General features: G+C 43.1%; 1 protein-coding gene across 3 annotated transcripts in view; it reads left to right on the top strand.

Moving 5' to 3' along the window:
- The window catches only part of LOC123518699 (ras-related protein Rab-3-like), a 164,503-nt gene extending 151,739 nt beyond the window's left edge, over positions 1-12,764 (top strand). For 2 of the 3 annotated variants that reach the window (XM_045279697.1, XM_045279699.1), the window contains exons 3-5: positions 1,223-1,341; positions 6,860-7,031; positions 8,421-8,902. In XM_045279697.1, the coding sequence (XP_045135632.1) occupies positions 1,223-1,341; positions 6,860-7,031; positions 8,421-8,561 (432 nt within the window). In that variant the 3' untranslated portion in view covers positions 8,562-8,902. Of the gene's footprint in view, positions 1-1,222; positions 1,342-6,859; positions 7,032-8,420 lie in introns of all 3 variants that reach the window. The other variant, XM_045279698.1, reaches the window with a different exon arrangement.
- Positions 12,765-17,012: the final 4,248 nt, after the last annotated feature.

The raw sequence follows: 17,012 nt of genomic DNA, 5'->3' as shown, positions 1-17,012 counted from the left end.
TATTGAGTTAGTCTCACCGTTGGTAACACTACCAGCGCTCTCTGATTTCATGAGAACCTGAGTGTTTCAAAATAGGAGAAAATATGAAACACACAACGGAGTTTCATTCGCCGCTTCTGGCAAGGGAAGGAACAGCTGGATTGGCGTCCTCCACACCCACGCTTGGGAGTCGATTGTGGTAGCAACTCGGGGGAAGTGGGTAAGGACAAAGAATCGACAGTGATGTAACTTGTCTCATCAGGTTTAAGAGACGGGGGACGAAGACTGAGCAGCTCTTCGTGACGGTGATCCTTTCATAGCGAGGCTTGCTCTGCACAAGCTTCTGATGGGACTGAAATGTGATGGCGAAAATATTGGCGGAGAGTCATTGGACATCACTGGACTCTCACCCAACGTATCACATCACGAGGCGTCACTTCCTACCGAGCCCAAAAGAGACGCGTCCACTGCGAAATTCCTTCACGTCAACACAGCGAACAAAGTATAGAAAAAAATCGACTGTCTGGACATGCGAAATGAAAAATTGGCTCTGTTGTAAAAAGAAACACAATAATGAACAATTCTTGCCAAAGCGTTTGCGTGTCAATGTGGTGGTGGTAATGGCAGGGAAGAAGCAGCAGGACGAGGGGCGTTGGGCGACCGTCGGTATTGTGTTGCGGGAGGGAAGTGGTTGAGGGAGGACCAGTAGTCTGTCACTGAGGGGTGCCGCGGTCCCCGACATGACAGCACCAACCGCGTCGTGGAAAGTGGAAAACAAAGTGTCTGTTTTTTCGTGGTTTGGCCGGTAATAGACTCGACTTTTCAATGAGGCGCGCCGTCCGTCCTCCACTGGCTGTCGTGGAGTTCCATGGAGAGGCAGCGCTCCTCTGCCAGCCACAGCAAACGGGGCGAGTCTTCGTAGAGGGAATAGAACTTATTTCAAGACCACATAACACCTGAATCCATAGCAGCGCCTTTACGACATTGGACATAGGGAATATATGTGTCACGCGCCTCTTTTTCACTTCCCCTCGGAGAGACACGTAGTTTTCTGTCTATAGGAAGTGAAGGGCACCACTCGGTCGCCTCTTATTCAAAGACCACTCTTTCTCCCCACACCCAGAAAGTCCCCTTTCTCTAATAACCTCTCATACATCCACACCCTCACGTAGCATCCCGGTCGCCTACACACCACACCTCAAAGGCCTGCCTCTTGACCCACTAACCTCTCGCTCTCCCGCAGGACACGGCCGGCCAGGAGAGGTACCGCACCATCACGACGGCCTACTACCGGGGCGCCATGGGATTCATCCTCATGTACGACATCACCAATGAGGAGTCCTTCAACAGCGTGCAGGATTGGTGAGTGTGTGAGGACATGGGGCCAGTTTCATAGTCTTTTATTTGTTCAGGAGATTACCAACATGGGAAGTATTTTGGGTTGGATAGCTTATGAAAAAAAAAGAATGACTGAAATTGGTCCTATTGCCTTACCAGCTTCTTTTTGTTCGCTTCAAAACGAAAAACATTTGTTAAAATTTATTGCGGCACCTGATCACGGCTTAGGTATTTTATTTGGTGTGCTAGCAAATGAAGAAAAGGAGACTGTGGAACTTGCCTTTAGTCCCGTATTCAAAAACGCTTTGCTCTCTCATCACCACCATTTTCAAAGGCCACCGAGATAGCTAGTCGGGTTCTCAAGAGTGTTTGTCTTGTTGATAATGTAAAATATTGTTGGTCTGTCACTAATCTCATAAAAATATCCTCATTAAACCGTTGTGATTTTAACCAGAGCTTTCTGAAAGCCATCATGGTGCGGCAGTATTGTTTTAGAATAAGGTCCTTAGGTGTGTTTATAGGGATGTTCCTTTTTTTCTGGACAAAAGCAACAAAAAGGCCGAAAAAAAAAATGCCCACTGAAGATCTCCAGTCCCTAAAGAGTTCAGTCAAACGTCCATAATAATTTGAGTAGAGTGTTAAAACCTCGCTCTCGAAATAGTTAAGTTAAAAATAGGAGGAAATTCAGAAGCATGCAGGCTGGGAGTTCCACAGTTTAATGTCATTTATATAATATAACTTAGTAATATGAAATGAAGAAATGTGAAAATTATAAGTTATATCATTATCTTTGTGAATATTTTAGGTGGGAGTGAATGAATATGTATCAAATATTTATATGATGTACACATTTTAATATGTTTAATGCACTATGAAAAAAAATAGTCAAGATAAAGAGAATATGTGGGCACTGTCTCTCTGTGTGTGTTTCACTGTTTGATCTGCTGCAGTCTCTGACGAGACAGCCAGACGTTACCCTACGGATCGAGCTCAGAGCTCATTATTTCCGATCTTCGGATAAGCCTGAGACCAGGCACACACCACACACCGGGACAACAAGGTCACAACTCCTCAATTTACATCCCGTACCTACTCACTGCTAGGTGAACAGGGGCTACACGTGAAAGGAGACACACCCAAATATCTCCACCCGGCCGGGGAATCGAACCCCGGTCCTCTGGCTTGTGAAGCCAGCGCTCTAACCACTGAGCTACCGGGCCGTGTGTGTGTGTGTGTGTGTGTGTGTGTGTGTGTGTGTGTGTAATTGTAGGTGGGTGCACTTAAATAAAAAATGAAAAGATAAAAAGAAGACACACAAACAGACAGAAAATGAGAAACGAGAGAGGAAAAAATCTCTCTCTCTCTCTCTCTCTCTCTCTCTCTCTCTCTCTCTCTCTCTCTCTCTCTCTCTCTCTCTCTCTCTCTCTCTCTCTCTCTCTCCCTCTTCCTCCCTCCCTCCCTCCTTCTCCGCTCATCCCCCTCTCTCTCTCACACCCATTTCTTTCCCCATTGCATTCTACTCATTAATCTCCAAGCCTCCCACAGCAGCACTGAAAGCCCTGCCCTTCCCTACAATCACTCCGTCCCTCAGCTCGCCTGCTCCTCATCTCTTCCTCTACCCTCGCCTTCCCATCTCATCCCCTGAAACGAGAACACAAACCCTGAAAAGCGCATTAATGTCCATTGGGAGTAGTTAACACGGTGGAAAAAAGCCAAAGAGAGAGAGAGAGAGAGAGAGAGAGAGACTATGGGAGTAATATCTTTTCATCTATCGGAATGGCTGATGACAATAGGGAGAAGAGACAAGGAGGGGGAAAAATAGAGAGAGAGAGAGAGAGAGAGAGAGAGAGAGAGAAGACTGGAGAAGCGGAGAAAGAAAACTGAGGGAGGGTTTAAAGTGAAAGAGAGAGAGAGAGAGAGAGAGAGAGAGAGAGAGAGAGAGAGAGAGAGAGAGAGAGAGAGAGAGAGAGAGAATGGCCACCTGTTCCGTATATTGATTCTTGTAGACAAACTTCCCAGCCACTCCACCTACGTACTCTCTCTCTCTCTCTCTCTCTCTCTCTCTCTCTCTCTCTCTCTCTCTCTCTCTCTCTCTCTCTCTCTCTCTCTCTCTCTCTCTCTCTCTCTCTCTCTCTCTCTCTCTCTCTCTCTGCTTGGAATGAAACTCGTAACTTAAGAAAAATTACATGTGTGTGTGTGTGTGTGTGTGTGTGTGTACGGGTGCCATGCGTGGAGATGATCGCTCGGTTTGGTCTATTTTGGGCTGCTTTTCCGAGAATGACGGACGCTTGCAGATCGAAGGCCACACACACACACACACACACACACACACACACAAGCATGCATGTCCGCAGTTGGAGACAAAGGGAGGAGGATTATTTTCTTCACATTCCTCCTCCTCCTCCTCCTCCTCCTCCTCCTCCTCCTCCTCCTCCTTTTTCTTTCTCGTTCTCTTCCTTTTCCTCTCTTAGTTCATGTTTGTCTTTATCTTCAACATATCGCTAGTATTTTCTCAGTACATGTTTTGTTATTATTTTCTTTTTGTTGTGTTTCTCTTCTTACTTTTCTCTTTCTTCATTGTAATTATCTTATATATATACTTTTTTTTCATGTAAGAGAGGGGGAGAACTGTCCGGAGCGATAAAACACGATAAAAAAAAAAAAAGCGCCCACCGAGATGCCAGTTTCCGAACGGGTCGAGAGAGTTAGCCAAGAGAAGAAGGGGATCAAGTAATGTCTCAAAACCTCCATCTTAAATGAGTTCAGGTCGTAGGTAGCTGGAAATGCAGAAACAGGCAGGGAATTCCAGAGTTTACCAGTGATTACCTTGTTTTATATTCCTGGATTCTCGCAGGTTCTTTCTCGTCAGGTTCTGTGTCTGATTCTGTAGATGTAGGTGCGTAGCGTAGCAGAATTTGTGTGGTATAGCGTGGAAGTGTGAGCGTGTGTGGGAGAGAGTGTGAGGGGGGAAGGTGGGAGTGCATTCGTATCATGGATTCATTGAGGTTTTTCTTTCTCTTCTTTCTGGGTTCATAGTTGTCTCAGGATCGATAGTGTTCACGTGTCGCTTACAGGGGTTCATTGTTTTGCCAAGGTCGTCTCTCTCTCTCTCTCTCTCTCTCTCTCTCTCTCTCTCTCTCTCTCTCTCTCTCTCTCTCTCTCTCTCTCTCCACCCAGACTGTTCATGGTTCTGGCAGGGTTGAGTCTGGCCTCATGTCATTTGGTTCACGTTGCAGCTCTGCGAGAACCGGAGAATATGAAACTGGGTATAAGATAAAGAGAGATGTGATGAAAAAGAAATCACAAATAACAAGAGAAACGCAACTAGAAAAATAATAGTAAAACAAGTAATAAAATAGTAATATATAAAAAAAAGAATACTAGCCACGTTTGCCTCTTCCTTTTGGCGACTGGTTCTGGCAATGTCGTGTCTCTTTTTTTCCCATCTAGTTCGTGATTCTGGCAGGTAAAAGCTCGTATTCTGAAACGCTTGCTTTTTCACTACAGTTGTTTTCATAGGCCACAGATATGATCAGCCGGGTTCCTAAAGTGTTTCTGCTGTTAATAATCCAAAAATTATGTCAAATCTGTTACTGGAACCATAAGAAAAACTTAAAATTTTGTGTAACTTCAACCAGAGCCTTTTGAAAGTCGTAGGGATGCGGCTAGAAGTGTTTCAGAATATTGTCCTTAAAGTTTTGTTCTCTTGTCTTCTTGATTCCCTCTTCCCTGTGCCTCTTCCTTCATTCGTTCTTTGTTCGTTTGCAGTGATTCATCCTCGGCCTCATCTCATGTCAAATCTACTCTTGTCATCTACGTATATAGTATTTCCTGCCACGCCATGTCCTCACGCTCTCCCCTCCACGCCCACGCCCTGAACACACACTCACCCTTGCCCTCTGAGCACACACACACACACACACACACACACACACACTCCTGTCTACTCTCTTCTCTAGACACAGCCATACTCATTACTCATGTATTATTCTTTTTTTATATGAGTATATGATATTTTTTTTACATTTTTATGGATTATTCCAATTGTGATCTATTCTTTCTTTTATTTTTCTGTCAATATTTCTTTCTCTCCTTCTTCCTCCTCTTCTCATTTTGTCACTAACGCAATAAGAACACTCTCCATTTGGCCAGTGTTTCAAGTCAGAATATAGAGTCATACAATTTAGTGGGCTTTAGTCAAGTAGCGCGGGCCCGCGGGGTGAAGTTGAATGGTGCGGCTGTGTAACTTGAGCTGCTATCCTATATCTCTTACCAGCTAACCTGTTTTCCTCACTGTATGGTTGAGAGTGTAGTTCGCAATAAGTTTATATGAAATGTCTCGGCTATCACGCAGCACCATGCACCGAGTAAGTCTTGTACCACGTATAAGAGAGATGAGTTAGTACTGATTCAAGCTCTGTTGTCACGCGTGGTTGCAGGAAGGTTACGAAATTATTCCTCTACCATGATCAACTTTGTCACGGAACTTTTGTATGTGATGCTGAAGCGTTAAGTGAAAAGTTCGCTATTTGTGGTGGCTAAGATTTCGTATCAACACAGATCTGTCAAATGTAACGTAAGGGTGAAGTGTTTATAGAGGAATATATGCGAGGGAGCGTGTGCCGGGAAGGAAAGAGTTGTGAGTAGGGGAATATGAGGAAGGAAAACAATGCCCGAAGATAGGAAATGATGGAAAAAGATAGGGGAAAATATCACTGGGGAAAATGTACAGGTGTGTCATAAGGAAAATATTTGGATATAACGTCCAAAGAGAAAAAAAAATGTCAGGAGGAAAAAAAATAAGAGGGAAAAATGTCAATGAAGTAAACATCACACGAATAAAATAAAAAAAAAAGTCCAACTAGGAATATGAACATGCTTTTTATTGCACAGCCTCCCTCATCTTCTCACGCCCTCCTCATCTCCCTCTGCTACCCCGTCTCTTCTTCGTGTAGGATGGTTATACAGACAGCGTAGTAAGGACTTTTGCTGTTTACCTCCTTTTGTAGCCCTTTAAAACTCCTCCTCATAATCTCATTCACCCTCTTCCTCTTTCCCTCACCCTTGCATATTCTCTCTCACTTTCCTCATTCTCTTCATCTTTCTCAGGCTCCTCATATTCACCATTCATACTTTCCCAACCTACCTCACCAATTAGTAACCACCTCTTCCTCACCTCACAGTCACTCCCCCTCCTCCCTCCTCCCTTGCTGATCTTCCTCATTCTTCTCTCCCTGACCCTTCTCTTATTCACCATTCATACTTTCCTAATCTTCCTCACCAATGAATAACCTCTTCTTCACCCTTTCGCACTTCCTTCCCACTTCCTTCTGATCTTCACTCTCCATCTTCCCTCATCCTCCTCATATTCACCATTCATACTTTCCTAACCTCCCTCACGAATTAGTAACCTCCTCTTCCTCACCTCACACAGTCACTCACCGTCCTCCCTCCTCCCTTGCTGATCTTCATTCATCTCTCCTCACCCTCCACCATTCTTCAGCCTCACACACACTCATTCACCTCTCCGTCCCTCCAACAGGTGCACTCAGATCAAGACGTACTCGTGGGACAACGCTCAGGTGATCCTCGTGGGCAACAAGTGCGATATGGAGGACGAACGCGTCATCTCATACGAGCGGGGTAAGCAGCTCGCCGACCAGCTGGGCCTCGAATTCTACGAGACGTCAGCCAAGGAAAATATCAACGTGAAGGTGGGTATATAGTGGTTGGCGAGTGACGGGTGGTGGGCCTGATCTGACATAAAGAAGAAGCGAGAAGGGATCGAAGAAAGAGAAGAGAGTGATAGCGGTGGTGGTGGTGGTGGTGGTCTTGTATATAAAAGGAAAGGCTTAAAGGTTGGAAGGGATTTGAGGATGTAGGAAAATTCTGTGGCTGTGAGGGATATTGGAGGACAGACAGAGAGGCAGGCATTCGAATGTGTGTATGTGTGAAGAGAGAGAATACAGGTTTAAGGACAATACAAAACAAAATAACAAGGAAACAGATAAACAGACGTGAATGAAGGAAGTTTAGAGAGGGCGAAGATTCATTGTGATGGATGAAAGGTGTGTGTGTGTGTGTGTGTGTGTGTGTGTGTGTGTGTGTGTGTGTGTGTGTGTGTGTGTGTGTGTGTGTGTGTGTGTGTGTGTGTGTGTGTGTGTGTGTGTGTGTGTGTGTGTGTGTGTGTGGTAGAGTAACTTAGGAAAACAAATTATAGCTTTCTTGGATGTTAGTATTGGGATGACAATGAGAGAGAGAGAGAGAGAGAGAGAGAGAGAGAGAGAGAGAGAGAGAGAGAGAGAGAGAGAGAGAGAGAGAGAGAATAACAGGAAAAGACAAAAAGAGGAAAAGGGAAAGGACTGGTAAGGAATAAGTCAGTAGGGAGTCGAGAGGGGAAGGTATGAGAGAGAGAGAGAGAGAGAGAGAGAGAGAGAGAGAGAGAGAGAGTGATGTAACTGTGAGGAACGGGGATCAGTGTCCGCCAGAAAGGACATAGCGTGCACTCATTCCCTGAGGACACGCGTGCACGAGGTAGGAATAACACAGCGACGAGGTGGAGGAGTATTGTGTTAGGTTGCCCCGGCCAGGTGGATGTTAGTGCTGCTGTTGCTGCTTCACTGCAAGAGTATTAGGGAAATTTATTGTGTTTGCATGTGTTACTCTATGCAGTCAGTTCAAGTCATTTTGTCAGTAGATTATTGAAGGAGTTTACATATGTTGGTTTGGGTTAGTGTTGAAGTCTTAGCTTAAAAGAAAATAGCTCAGAGATAGTAGCAGTAGTAGTAGTAGTAGTTGATGGTGATGGTGATGGTGGTGGTGGTGGTGGTGGTGGTAGTATATTAGCCGCAGCAGCTGTATAGTGAAAGGAGGAGCTCGAGTAGGAAAAGATGCAGGAGAATAAGGAGGAGGAGGAGTAACTATAACAGTAAAAGTAGTAGTAGTAGTAGTAGTAGTAGTAGTAGTAATGGCAGTATTAACATTATAAGCAGCAGGATGGGGGGAGCAGTAGTAGGTGGCTTCCACCCACTAACACATTCCTCACAGGGGGCGCGTGTCAGCGTGGAGAGAGGACTGTGAGTGACGCGGGTGTTGTGTTTCAGGCTGTGTTCGAGCGTCTGGTGGACATCATCTGCGACAAGATGTCCGAAAGCCTGGACACGGACCCCAATTTAGTGAACGCCAGCAAGGGCACGAGGCTCACGGAGAATCCCCAGCAACAGAACGGCTCGTGTCAGTGCTAACACCCAGGGGGCCGCCTGAGTACCCCCTCTCCCCACACTCCCCTGCCCTCATCACGCCCCTTCCCTTCCTCAAGTTCGCGCCTGACAACACTTGCCACGCCCTCAGAAGACACGCCCAGACCACGCCGACACCCACAACCCGGGATATTTAACTCATCATCGCGAAGACCTTTGAGAGGAGGAGGAGGATGACGAGGTACCTGAGGGCTTGTAGGGGCCTGTCTGTCTCTCTCTTGGCTCTGACGGTTAGGTCTTCGGCTGCCCAAGACCTCGAAGTGGGTGGAGAGAAATATCCCAAGACCTTGTACGTGATTTATGTTGTACTACCGAGTAACCAAATATTAAGCATTAGGAGAGGAACGTACGTACCAGGAATTGCACAATTAATAGTTAACACAGCGTAGATCATTGCTGCCTGTCCCGGTCGTGTGTGGGTAACTGATATGAATGTCTTTGTATAGTTATTTTTTTCCTTTTCTTCCTTTTTTTAAACGTCTATCTAAGTATATTTTTCTTCTTAGCAATCCATTATAATGATGATAATGGAAATGTAAAAAAAATATCTATCTAATCATATGTACTTTAGTTTTACTCTCTCTCTCTCTCTCTCTCTCTCTCTCTCTCTCTCTCTCTCTCTCTCTCTCTCTCTCTCTCTCTCTCTCTCTCTCTCTCTCTCTCTCTCTCTCTCTCTCTCTGATACACAACTTCGTATAACACGTAAAATTACTATTAATGATTACCTTATCTGACTTGAATTGATGTGTAAGAGCCTGAGAACTTGTCCCGGGCCATTGTGAACGTGGCAGAGTGTAGTTGTACAACTATTACCGATAGTGTGTCCGTTTGCATAGTTTATCAACCATTTAGAGTACCTAGTTGGTCTGCCAGGTGGACTTTCGACCAGTTAGAATATCAACCAAGTTAGTTCTATCGACCTGTCGTGAAAATAGGATTCCTTGGTTCATTTGTAAGGCTTAGAAAACACCTTGGTTCCTTCTCCCCCTTTTCCTCTTGTCATTACAGCCACCATTTGAAACCGGGAGACCTAACATGTTCCAAAGAGAAATTACAAGTTACTACCTATCCAAACACCTTCAGCTTCCTTCAGGTACCTCCAACTGCTATGAATCTGCGCCTGTGGACGAATGTGTCTTGGCCAACTGTTTCAATCTCCTCACTCCTTGGCTTTAGGCAAGTCATTTTAGTGGAATGTTTGGGCTCATTCTCCATTTTCATTCAGATATCGTCAACAGCCATGTTCTGGACATCTACTGTTAGCTAGGACCGTAAGTTAACCATCACAACTATAAACACAACATACACAATCTAACTTATTATTAGAAACGACCAATGCTTAGGGCCTTTGAAATAGTGGATCTAAGGGACGTGTCGAATGGTATAAACGATTATATCGTGTAAGAAATTGTGAACAAAATAATGATCCTTGGCAAAAGAAAAAACTATTATGTAAATAGCAAAATTAATTTTCGTCTATATATGGCATAATAAGAATTCCACTCTGCCCTTTCTAGACAATAGGGCTTCCAATTGAGTGTTTGTATCAGCTATAAACCTTGTAAACAAACCTTAGCCGTAGCTTACCGAAACCCCACCATGAGCAAGTCCCAAGGAGCAAGACTGACTTGTATACAAAAGTTTCCTCCCTGCTTGTTTGGCTCCCTCATGAGGAACGTGGCGCAGAGTTCCAGACAGTTTTATCGTTGTCACTTCCTGTGCGGGAATAAGACAAGGGTGAGCTGGGCATCGAGAAGTGGGGAAGCCTCTCCATATTGATGTATTTTGTAGGCCAGGGACTTTAGTCTAATGGAGAGCTCTTTACATGGATGCTTAACCCTCTCCATTCGCTTACAAACTAACTGTGAAACTCATTATGTTATAAAGATATATATTGTATGTGCGGTAACACTACAGATGAAATTTGCCTTAGATAATCGTTGATGATGGTCAGGTCAAAACTAAGTGTCAGAACTACAGGTCTAGACTTGTAATGTTTGGAATTAGTCGTAAGAAGTGGCTTGTGTACGAAGAACTCATCTGTCCATATTATTGGAACCATCTCAGACTGGTACCTCACACCGCTCTGTGCTTTCTGGAGTCTGGTAAGTTTTCATTATGAGTTCCTTGAAAATATGTAGTATTTAATGTTTACATAGTTCGAATAGTCTTTTCAAAATTCAGAACTAGCTTTATCAACTATATTTTCCTTTTCTTTTATTATCAATGCTTATATATATATATATATATATATATATATATATATATATATATATATATATATATATATATATATATATATATATATATATATATATATATATATATACTTTATTGTACCTTTGTTAAGTCGGTTGAGTCAGTTGTAGGTCCATGCCGCAGCCCGGGCGGCTGTGGCGGAAACAACGTTCTTCAGTGATTTCCTCCGGAGCACCGAGGGGATGAGGCCGCTCACTCCCTGGTTCCCTCAACATGGCCTCACTCTCCCGCCGCGGCAGGAGAACACTCGCACTTCCACTTTTCCATGTGTCGCCTCAGTTTAGTACACGTCACCGTAAATTTGTCATAATGGATACCCTGACTTTCGCCCATGAGAATATTCCTATCTGTATTAGCGTCATTGTGAGTGATCGTAGGCTCGTGTTCTGTTCACTTCCTTCTTTTACACCTGATTTGTCAAAAGGAATCGGCCTTATTGACTGGATGACGTAGGCTCAAACTCTCTAGGTAGGACTTTGCTGTGAGCCTCAGGTGTGGTGTGTCGCCGCTGCTTGTGACTCGCCGCCTCTTCAGACCTCAAACATCTTTACATTAACTTTTTGATTGCAAAGTTTCAGCAGTTATCATTTCATCCAGGCATTGAAGTATGCCCGACTTGTCAATTCCACGTATTCATACGGACTTTGTAACTATTCCTGGGCATGAATCTTTTGTAATAATGATTTAGCCAAACATCGTTAGTAACTAAGGGAAATGTATATGATTGTCAATGTTTATTGCCACAATTTTTATTGGACTGGTAAGTTGAGTGTTGAGTTGCCTGCCGAGTGACAAGCAGTGTGCCCGAGACGTGTTGATGTCCCATGTGTACTCCTGTCCTCCCCGTGCTGGCCTCACTCCCGGAGCAAGTTGAGCAAGTATAGTTTTTAGTCACATTACGACGTACCGCCGTTTTCTATGTATATATGTAAACAATCACAAGGACTGAGCGGTGGGCCTCGAAAATTCTATTTCACTTAGGTTCCTTTCGGATTCATTTCCCCTCTTGTTCTCCCGTTACTAGAAGCACAACTACAACTCCCCTTCCCAGCCCCGCTCGCCTGCCCGCCCGGGGTGAGGCCGCCATGTCTGTACCTGTCGTGGAGGGGGTCGTGGGGCCCCCTGTATCACGACACAAAATGTATAAACAGTTGTACTACGTTAGTTGAGTTGTGAGAGTGACCTTTTTTTCGGTGCGGCTGCATTAATAAACGAGTAATAGTAATAATATTAATTTGGCCCATTGCGCGACGTCCCAGCACAGGACACGTCACTGAGGCTCGGTCGTCTCGTATATCGGTCAAATTTGATGTGAAGACGAACGAAGACGGATGGTGACAAGCGGTGACGTACAGGACAAGTCTTCCACTTGTCCTGCATGCCACCCGCTGTCTGCCGCGCAAGAAGGAGCAAGCCCGCTACAGCCAGTGGTGAGCCCAACAGTCTTATGGGAGTCCTTTAAATGTTCAGCTCTCAAGACACTGATTGTTGCACTCAGCCGCTGTACCCTCCGCCCGCCTCCACACCCCACCCACACCTCACACCTGCTCTTGTTGATATGCGTACAGGTTACTTGGCGTCAATTTCGCTATCAACCAAACGTGTACTCAACCTCCTAGGATTAGCCAACCTCCCCACATTGTTTTTTCTTCGTACTAGATATTTAATGATAAAAGTGGCTGTACTGTACTGGTGTTTCTCAAGCTGTATTCGACCTGTTTGAGGCTGGTTGATGTCTGAATTGAAGGTGTCGGCGGGGCAGTGAGGCGGCGCAGGGCGGGGCGAGGCGAGGCTGGTGTGAGTGATGCTGAGTTATGTCACCAGACGGAGGCGAGGACCCATTGTTGTTAGTTCTTGTGAAAAACACGAAAAAAAATCAGCGCAGTTTTAAAAGGCAGGCTTCATCATCAATAAAGAATTATGTTGCGAGATGCTGTTTTTACTCATTCATTTTGCTTGTTGGAGTCTTTGAACTAAGAACCCTAAATTTCTCTCAATAAGTTAAAGTGAGAGAAATGGAAGAAAAGGTAAGACCCAAATGATGAACCTGGATGAGAGTGGAATGTGTTGTGCAGGTGGCGTGTCAGGAATATTATCCATCAGTTATTCTACCTATATAATTACACCATTTCCAGCTCTGGATCGTAGCTATTCTGAAACGTTTGAATTCTTTCATAAGAACTACCACGTGTAGACTTGACAGTTTTCTTATCTTATGTTCTTGCTGTTACTTGGCATTCTCTTTTCTTAATCACAAACTGCTACTCTTGAAACTTTTTTTAGCTCCCTATTTACTTATAAATATTATACTGCTTAGAAATTGAAAAATATTTTTGTTTTCTAACCTATACAAGTGCATACAAATATTCTTATTCAGTGTTTTTAATTCTGCAAACTATTGCATATTGCACTAAAAGTGTTGAGCTTTCTTAAGAACAGTTTTCAAAGACCACAGTGATAAATAGTCAGTTTCTTAGAGTTTTTTTTTCCCCATTAGCTTTGCAGAATCCTTGTTCAAGTCACGAAAGTATACATAAAAACCACCAATAGTTTTACATATACGTATATGCAAGCCGACGCATAAAAGCTTTGAGAATGCCGTCTCAGCCTCCTCACAGCTTATCCGTATCTCATCAGTTTGCCTTGCTTTGTGCGAGGCAAACCCTCCAAGGACGCGCTGCCTTCTTGCAGGGGTGGAGCATGCACTGGGCGTCGCTCCAAGGATAATAGACAAAGACGCAAATCCACCCGCGCAGTGTTAACAAGTGTGGGAGCAATGCACTGTTTATAGACGCAGTATTTTACTAAGCGCACGTTGCCCGCAGTTGCTGATACGATGCGGGATGATGTGCGGCATAGATACCTCGTACCTGCTAGCATTGTGTGACTATTCAGAAACCTGTCAAAATGTGAAAGCATCATATAGTTCTTATTATTTGGTCAAACTTCCTGCTTCTACTCAATTCAAGAAGCAATTACCACTATGCTTTCCAGAAGTTACGCTAATTTTGAGTCTAATTTCTGCGTGAAGAGACTGCAGTGGATAAGATTTTCAGAAACGGAACTATGCGATACATTTCCAACTTCTTGATAGCATTCTCGTTAGTAGGTTGTTTTCATTACAAATGGAGAAATTATGATAACAGGCATTTCTTATATTATTATGATACACTTCTTTTGGTTCGCGCTATGTACGAGTATAACCATTTCGCGTTTAGCGCTCTTAACAAGTTGTATGGAGTCATCTGATCCATCCAGAAGCAGTCCTTCATAGAGAACCGCATTCCAGAACGTTTCGGTGCATCATCGACTTATTCTAACAAGCACTGTGCTTTATGATCCTTTGAAGAACTTGTTAATGATTTAAGCACCAAACTAGCAAAGATTCAGCACCGTTAGTAGCAAATACACCAGAAGAATTCAGGTAATCAATCATTTCTAGGGGCTCAGAAAAGTAGTCCCATGAAAATAGTATAAAACTTCACGTGGCCAGTGTTTAAGAATGCTGGTAATGTCCCAGTATCATCGCCTCTGGAAAGGAACCCCAACATGACTGCGAAGGGCATATTTTTGAGCCATTACATGCCACGCATCTGTGCCTTCGCTATCAATGGGCATGGTAAGGTATGAAACTCAACCAACACATTCTATATGAGATTCGTACTTTGTCCATAGTTCACGTAATGAATTGACTGTAATTACTGGAAAAGGGAGAAAATGGTGAGCCGAAATAGTTATCCCACTTATGAGTTTTCCATGAGAGAGAGAGAGAGAGAGAGAGAGAGAGAGTGTGTGTGTGTGTGTGTGTTCATATTTTCCTCTTACTGCAGGACAGGTATTCTGATTCAATTTAATTTTGTGAATTTCAATAGGATAAGAATGAATTGTATAGACATATAACGGAGGAGCAGAGAAGGACAAGAGAATAAAAGATGACAGGAGTGAGGTTGTGTGTTCAGATGGATAGAAGGAAAAGATCGAAAAATTAAGGAAAAGTCAGAGAGAGTGGGAAAGGAGAAGAGATGGGAAAGAGGATGGGAAAAAAAGATCGAAAGAGCGTCTCTCTCTCTCTCTCTCTCTCTCTCTCTCTCTCTCTCTCTCTCTCTCTCTCTCTCTCTAAGAAATTAGCATTTAGCATTCAGATTGCAGAAGATATTTACTAAATATATAGCCACTCTAAACAGATCTTGTAATATCAACTCAGTATTATTACTTACGAAAAAAGATGTATGTAATTCACCAAGGTCGCTTGCTGGTCACCCAGCCAGTCTTCCCCATTACGGAGCGAGCTCAGAGCTCATAAACCGATCTTCGGGTTGGACTGAGACCACAACACACACTCCACACACAGGGAAAGCGAGGCCACAACCCCTCGAGTTACATCCCGTACCTACTTGCTACTAAGTGAACAGGGGCTACACATTAAGAAGAGGCTTGCCTATTTGACTCGCCGCTTTCCGGGCCTCGAACCCGGACCCTCTAGGTTGTGAGCCAAGCGTGCTAACCACTACACCACGCGGTGTGTGTGTGTGTGTGTGTGGAAGTGATGTGTTGTAATGAATGTTACTTTATCTTATGATCTTAACACGCTGACAGTGATGTGTTTGGTTTGCGCTCTCTCTCTCTCTCTCTCTCTCTCTCTCTCTCTCTCTCTCTCTCTCTCTCTCTTAGCAGCAATAGTTAGTTTAGCAAGAAGCACTGAATAAACAAATCGGAGAAGCGGGAACGAGCAACGCGAGGGTGAGGCGAGGAATGCGTGGAGTCATCAATCTGGGAAATTAAGCTGGTGTTGCGTGAAATCTAAATTGTAACTGATATAGTCTGTGCTTTAGTATACCCAAGGAGTGGTGGTGGTAGTGGGGGAGGGCAACTGCTGTGCTGATAAATATATACTGATATTGAGACTCCAAATATGCTGAATGCAAATTAAGAATACCATGCTGTATGACTTGTATTCTAAAACATCCTGGACATTCATGAAGATTATCAACAAGGGCCATAAAGGTGTTAGATCCGGTTTTCAGAGTATTTTGTTTGTTTCATAAGCGGAGTAAACTTCTCCAAAATTATACCTTTCACGAAACTTCCAATAATCTCCACAAGACCATGTTGAAAGCAGTTTATTTATTTATTTATTTTTTTTATTTATTTATTTGTTTTATTTATTTATTTTTTTTAATCAGAATGTTCGAGAGCACGTCCTCTGTTATGCAAGGAGGAATAGTAGCTAATGTTAAGAAAGATGATGCTAACCAATCTTTTATTGTTATTATCATCATCATTGTTATTATTATTATTATCATTTTATTTTATTATTTTTATTATTATTATTATTATTATTATTATTATTATTATTATTATTATTATTATTATTATTATTATTATCATTATTATCATCATCATCATCATCATCATCATTACCTATTGTTAGTAGTTTGCAATTTCTAATCATACTTAATTTCTTTTACCTCAATTACAAATAATACATTTCTTTTCTTTTCTTTTCTTTTTTTCTTTTTCCATTGAAATGGGCATTGATTCATGTAAGTCGCACAGTTAGCATTTGTGATTAAATTACGACTGAACGTTGTGTATTTTGAAACGCGTTTGAATTTCAGAAGGACTATTTTCAGAGGCTACAGAGATTATTAGCTTGGTTCTTGTGAGTGTTTTCTTCCTGTGATAAAGCTGATCCATGTTGAGCAATGGCTAGTCATGAAAAACCTTTGAAAGCCTTCATAACTTCCACTAGAGCTTGTTCTAGGTTGTCGAGATAAGATATTAAAATATTAGAGGATCCAGCCCCTCTTTTTCATCAATGAGTTTCCAGTTATGTAAACAGTGGACGATATGGATAAAGGTTGGAAATTTACATTGAGGATTGGTGTGATTATTGGTCAAGAAGCTGTCATACCCACACATAGCAGTCCCTGCATGAAATGTACTTACCACATAAGAAAAAGAAAACAAGAAGTGTAAAGGAAGTTAAGCAGTCAGTCATCCTTGCTACACGACAATAAGAAGAAAACTGTAATCGATTTGTGTGCACTTGGGAAAAGAGTGACGAATGAGATCGTCGGAATGCATTTTTAGGCCATAATAACGAACTAGACCATTCTTTTTTTCTTTTTTTCAATTTCCTAACTCTCTCGCATCCCAAAACCAGAGAAAGACATC

Source organism: Portunus trituberculatus, chromosome 44, assembly GCF_017591435.1.
Source record: "Portunus trituberculatus isolate SZX2019 chromosome 44, ASM1759143v1, whole genome shotgun sequence".
NCBI lineage: Eukaryota > Metazoa > Arthropoda > Malacostraca > Decapoda > Portunidae > Portunus > Portunus trituberculatus.
Note: the sequence above shows the minus strand (reverse complement) of the source record. Positions and strands in the feature narration are given on the sequence as shown.